Here is a 6,416-nt window from a genome sequence, read left to right on the forward strand (position 1 = left end):
TCCCCTCATAATCACCGTCTGCCCTTGAAACTTCCCCCCAAATAAAAACACACAAAACAAACTAAATAAAACAAAACAGAGCATAGAAAACATCCCATCATGGAAGCTGTGGTGTCCTAGTGTGTCCCACGGTTTATCCCTCTGTCCACACATCTTCACTTGTAAATGTCTATAGCAACGAGTCATTGTTGCCTTCAGCGGTCTCTGGCTCCTGTGATGCCTTCAGTTTTGGATCCTCACTGAGACTCCTCCCGGAGGAGGAGTTATCGCCCTTTGTCCGGGAGACCCTGCAGCTCCTTCAGGTGCTCCAGCAGTTCATAGATGGGTTAAATCTCAGAGCGCTGGATCTAGGCTTTCCAGCACCATCAGGGCGAGCTCTCCTAGCTGGAAGGTTTCTGTGCACCGCGAACTCAGTCACCTTCCTGACTTGCTCAGTTTCACTTTTGGTCTCAACAGTAAAAAGAAATTGTATGGGCACTCTGCCTTCTAACTGTGACCTTCTCAGTCACTGGTGCTGGGCTGCAAGTCTGCATTGGGAAGTCAGACCTGGACAGCAGTATGCCCTCCTCGGGGGCCCTGAAGGACCTTAGCCTCGGCCAGCACTTCAGGATGATGGTGATTTGCATAGTGCTCCTTCAGGTGCTCCTGCAGGCTGTGTCTGTGGCTGTGACTTACATGTACTTCACCAACAAGATGAAGCAGGTGAGTGGCCGTGTGCTCTCAGCAGCAGCCTGTCTTGGCTTTGCCTCTTAGCTTGCTCTTCTTTGAAAGCTTAGCTGTAGATTAAAATACGCCTTTCCCAAGTGCAGACTCTAACTGCTAATAAGGAGAGGGCAAGTTGGCAGACTTCCAAGCAGTTGTAGTAACAGAACAGGCTATGAAAACTACAAATGGATATACCGGCACCGCCGAGAAAGTTTGCTATCATTTCAAAAGTGTCTGTGCAGGGTGCAGTTAGTGGTGACACTTGGCACAAATGCTTTGTGTGAAGTACTCTAGAGTTCTGTGTGTGTGTGTGTGTGTGTGTGTGTGTGTGTGTGTGTGAAAGAGAGATAGAGAGAGAGAGGAAGAGAGAGGGAGACAAGGAGAGAGGGAGACAGGAAGAGAGGAAGAGGGAGAGAGGGAGGAAAAGAGGAAGAAGGAGGAAGAGAGGGGCAGAGAAGGAGAGAGAGGAAGAGAGAGAGAGACAGAGGGAGAGAGGAAGAGGGAGGACAGCACGTGGTGCTGTGGAGCCTAGAGATAGATGTCAGCTGTTTTTCTCCCTAACTTTCCATGTAGTTTTTCTGAACTCTCACCCAACCTAGAGCTCATTGTTTGCCTGTTACTGACTGAGCCTAGACCTCTAGACCTCTGCCCTGCAGTTGCCTGGACCTTGAGGTGAGGGAGTGGCATAGATTACCCCATTCCCAACAGACATCTATCTTGTCTGCACTTTGACCACTTGTAAGTCTGTAATAACCACTGTCCTCCAGCCAAAGAAGTGGGTGTGAAAAACTCTCAGACAAACAAGTCACACTTTGAAAAGCTGGTGGGGAGAAGAGCAAGTGTCTGAGCAAAAATCAAAGTGAAGCTCAAAGTGTTAGCATTTGTCTCTCCCGTGATCGGATAGTGATTAGCACTCTGATCCAAGTCACGGAACCAAATGTTGTGTTTTATACAACCACAGGGAAAAGAATGTTTGGTGGATCTGTAGTCAGGTGTGGGGGTAGGGGGTGCCTCTGCAGGCCCATGCTGAGGTATCTCTTCTCCTGAGGGCATGGGGAAGGGAGTTAAGAGGATAGGAGAGAGAGAGAGAGAGAGAGAGAGAGAGAGAGAGAGAGAGAGAGAGAGAGAGAGAGAGAACGCAGAGGAGTAGAGGTCAGCCATAAACATGTGGAGAGAGAAGGGGGAGGGTAGGTAATGGGAGAGAGGGGGAAGTGAAAAGAGGACAGATGGAGAGCAAGAAGGCAAGAGAGAGGGGAGGGGGAAGAGTCAGGCACACCTGGCTGTTGCCAGGTAACTGGGGGGGGAGTAGACAAAATGCTAACACAAAGTATCACATTTCTCAGTCCTGTAAGGCTGAGGGTGGGGATGGACATAAACCAGATGTTTGAAATGTGTTTGAGGGGAGATGTCAGTCAGGGAAGTGCTTCCTATGTACTGTGAGAACTCAAGTTTGACCCTAATTACCCAGCATGCACCTGTAATCTCAGTGCTTGGGGGGAGAAGACTGAAGAATCCCCGAGGCTTGCTGGCTGAGGGTATATCTAATCTTACTGGTGAACTCCAGGCCCTGTGAGAGACCCTGCATCTCTCTCTCTCTCTCTCTCTCTCACACACACACACCTTTATTTTATTTTATTTTATTTTTTAAAAAAGTATGCTTTGTTTTTAAATAACTCCGAGGAGTTCCTGTGTTGACAATAGTGTGAACACAATGGCCTGGCTTTCCTCCCACCCTTTCCTCTGATTAGACTTGACTTGGCTACTGGTCTATAATCAGAATTTAAGTCCTCATGAGAAAAAAGTTGGACTTTATGCCAGGAGGAACCTAGATACAAACGCAGGGAAGCCCCTGGGACTGGGAATGCCAAACTGACAAGAGCTAAAACCAACTCTGCTTCAGGTTGCTCGTGTCCAAGTTGGGTAGACATATGCTCTAGGGAGCAGAGGAGCGGCAGGGATGGTGAACACTCCACTCCCTTGTCTAGAACCTGATGGAGAAATGAATTATCCAAGCTTAGACAGGGCTTTGGAGTCAGGGTAGGGCCGGAGCCCAGGACTGTGGGTGCCAGGCACTGCTTGCCAGCCCCACCCCCTGAAGAATCTGCACTGTGCACATTGCCCAGTACACAGTGCAACATCCGACCTGCTGTCTTGTTTGGAACTGCATGGTAAGGGAAAGTTTCCAGAAAAATGAGCTGTGCAAAATTCACAGATAGCAATGGTCTCCGGGGGCCGTGCAGTTTGTATGTCCTATGGTGCAGGACTTTGATAATCCCAATCAGTTGGAAATTTTTCCAAGTGGATGAGGTAGACTTTCCTTTTATTTGAAAATAATTACGAAAATTATGGCTGATGGTGATTTATTTATTATAGGGCATGCTGATCACATGTGTGATGCCAATCTCTGCATATGTGTGGGGCCAGAGGATGACCTCTGATGTCATTTCTTGGATACCACCTACCTTTTTTTCTTTTTCTTTTGTTTTCTCTTGTTTCCTTTCTTCCCGGTGATTATTTGAGTCAGGGTCTCTCATTAACTTGGAACTCACCTAGTAGTCTCTCAGGGGCCAACCACAGACTCCATCTCTCCCCACTGGGACTCCAGGACTGCCTTGCTTCTCTCTCTCTCTCTCTCTCTCCCTTTCTTTCATTTTTTCCTTTCCTGTCTTTCTTTTTTCTTTTCTTTTCTTTTTCTTTCTTCCTTCCTTCCTTTCTTTCTTTTTTTTTTTTATTTTTTTGAGACAGGGTTTTTATATGTAGCCCTGGCTATCCTGGAACTTGCTTTGCAGAGCAGGCTGGCCTTGAACTCAGAGATCTGTCTACCTCTGCCTCATGAAGGCTGGGATTAGATTCGTGCATCCCCATTCATTGCCTGGCTTAGTCCTGACTTTCTTTATGTGGCTCGGGGGATGGAATTCAAGTCTACAAGTTTGTCTGGCAAGCATTTTCCTGACTGTGTTGTCTCTATATCCTAAATTTGTATATTTCTTTCTTTAAAATTACATTTATTTATTGTTTATGTGTGTTTGTGGGGGAAACATGTTGTGTCATATGGGTGGTATCAAAGGACAACCTGGAAGAGATAATTTTTTTTCCCTTCTACCATGTGGGTCCTGGGGATTGAACTCAGGTCATAAGGTTGGTTATAAATACGTTGGTCTTGAGTCATCTTGTTTGCCCCAAGTTTGTATATTCCCTGAGAAAAAGAGTATAACTATTGCTACTTTTCAGTTCTAAGTTTACGTAAGAGATTGGAGCACATCTGTGTTTATAGACTGTGGCAGCACACCCCAAGGTTTGCTAACTATACAGCATAAACAGAGTGAGTCTGTCTCTGTGCACAGGTGGCCGATCAACTGGCACAGGTGGCAAGGTGGCCTCACTCCCTCTAAGATTTCCCCAATCCTCTGTCGACTCTGGCAGCCTGATTGGATAATTAAGGTTTTCAAAATTCTGCTTGAAAATCCAGCAATTACAAATAAAGCTTAGAGGCTCTTCACACAGACACATTTCTTGAGGCAGAAAGGATGTGGTGAAGGAGAGAGGAGGCAGAGGTGTCGCCAGAATAGCCTCAATGCAAGGTCTGCAAGCAAGCTGTGGCCAGCGTGGTTCACACCTGTGGGTACTAAGTGTGGACGAGGAGTGGGCGCTGAAGCTTTCCCTCTGCATGGTCTTTGCCCAGAAATCATTATTTGTGCAGAACATATCTAGTAAGACCAACAGCAGAGAGTTGACAATTGTGAGCTCAAGACGGTAGAATAAAGTGAACCTTTCTTTTTTTCAGATATTATACATTTTCTAAACTTTCTGTGGTGAATATCATAAGAATGGTTTAAGCTGTAGAAGTCTGCAGTTCTAAAAGAATCCAGGAACTGAGCAAGCAAGGCAAGAACTCCACCACTGAGCGCTTAGATTTCAAAGACATGCCATGTCCACATTATCTTAAGAGAAAATAACCAGTCTTGCATAGTCTGATTCCCAACCATTTGCACAGAGGGCCAGCCAGGGGTGAGGTGCATGTGGGGCTATTGTTTTCAGTTTAGTATTTTTGGTTTGTTTTTGTTGTTATTGTTTGGTTTGGTTTTGGTTTTGTTTTCAGATTATTAGCTGGGACCAGGCTGGCCTCGAACTCAGTAATCCGCTTGCCTCTGCCTCCCCTTCCTGAGTGCTGGGATTAAAGGCGTGTGCCACCACGCCTGGCTGGGAATTTGCTTTTTACCTTTATGAAAATGTTTTCTGAGTTGTCCATGTCTTCTTAAGGCTTCTCTAAGCTTCTAGTTTATTTTCACTTCTACCATTGAGTACTATACCCTGCCCCCTACCCTCCACTGCTTCATTACCGTTTATGTAGTAACTCAAGCACGTTAACTGGTGTACCTTCTCAGAAGCCGACCCAACCCAGATACCCCTCCCACCTCCTGAAAACGTTTCTGGAAATTCCCAGAAGGTATCCTGGACATGAGCCAGCTTTTTAATTTGGGCTGGGCTGACTTAATTTTCCTCCTAGGGCACTTTGTCTTCCTCAGACTCCACCCCAGTTACAAGAGGACACTTAGACACCTTGGAATGACCACAGCAACAACAGCAGCTCCTTCCTGCCCTGGACCCTAACCTTCCAGGCTCTCAACCCTTTCTTGTTGAGATAACCCACTGCTAGGAAAGAAGGAGACAAAGTTTCCCCAGTGTTCATTAGTGTTCCAATGAGCCACCAAGGTCTTTGCTGCTGCTCCTTCGGTTTAAACAGTGAATGGTTGGCAATTCATTAAGTTGGGTTTATACTTTTGCTTGGAGGTACATTGCTGAGTGTAGAGCTGTGTGATTCTGGACAGAACCTTGCATGAATAATAGAATGATTTTTTTTTTTTTAAGAGATGGCTTGGTGCTGGAGTACAGCTCAGATCATAGAATGCTTGCCTAGCAAGCTCAAAGCTCTGCTTCAATCCATAGCACCACACAAAACCAAGAGAGCTGTTGGATGGGCTCCTCGAGCTTGGGAGGATGGAGACCCGAGGATCAGAAACTCATGGTCATGCTTGGTTATCAAGGAAGTGTGAAGCTAGTCTGGACCATGAGAGGACCTGACTCATAATCAATCAGTCAGTCAGTCAGTCAGTCAGTCACTCACTCAATCAATCAATCAATAGATTGTTTTTCTATAGGAATGGTGAGTTCTTAAATTTACCACCACCCCAAACTTTTCAGGACACTAAATTTAAATAATAGATAAAAGTATTATGTTTAGACCAGGCATGGAGGAGGATGCTTAAAATCCCATCACTCAGAAGGCAGAGGCAAAGGGATACCTGTGAGTTTGAGCCCGACTCCTTCAAAACTTACTCCAGTTAAAGGCAAATCAATAGATATTTTTAATTAACAGTGACAGGGATAGGACCAAGGGCTTCATGCATAATGGACATGCACTCTACCAGTGAGCCATGCCCCAACTCTACTCTTGTTTTCTTCTGTTTTGTTTTAACAAAGGGTCATATGGATTTGTACAGGCTGGCCTTGAACTTGCTCTGTAGCTTAGACAAGCCTTCAACTTGTGAGTCTCCTGCTTCAGTCCCCCAGCTAGCTGAGTTTTCAGGTACCATGTCAACAAGCATTGGGAAATAACAGGTTGTGCATCCACGCTGTGAGGAAACAAAGCCAAAGGGGAAAGAAAAAAAATCTAGCCCAGTGTGGTGGCGCACGCCTTTAATCCCAGCACT

At 45.9% G+C, this 6,416-nt stretch overlaps 1 protein-coding gene across 1 annotated transcript in view; it reads left to right on the plus strand.

Moving 5' to 3' along the window:
* The first annotated feature begins 264 nt into the window (after window positions 1–264).
* Tnfsf10 (TNF superfamily member 10) overlaps window positions 265–6,416 on the plus strand; it is a 20,199-nt gene continuing 14,047 nt past the window's right edge. The window contains exon 1 of the mRNA XM_021158659.2: window positions 265–702. Within this exon, the coding sequence (XP_021014318.1) occupies window positions 559–702 (144 nt within the window). The 5' untranslated portion in view covers window positions 265–558. The remainder of the gene's footprint in view (window positions 703–6,416) is intronic.

The sequence above is a fragment of the Mus caroli genome, chromosome 3, assembly GCF_900094665.2.
Source record: "Mus caroli chromosome 3, CAROLI_EIJ_v1.1, whole genome shotgun sequence".
Classification (NCBI taxonomy): Eukaryota; Metazoa; Chordata; class Mammalia; order Rodentia; family Muridae; genus Mus; species Mus caroli.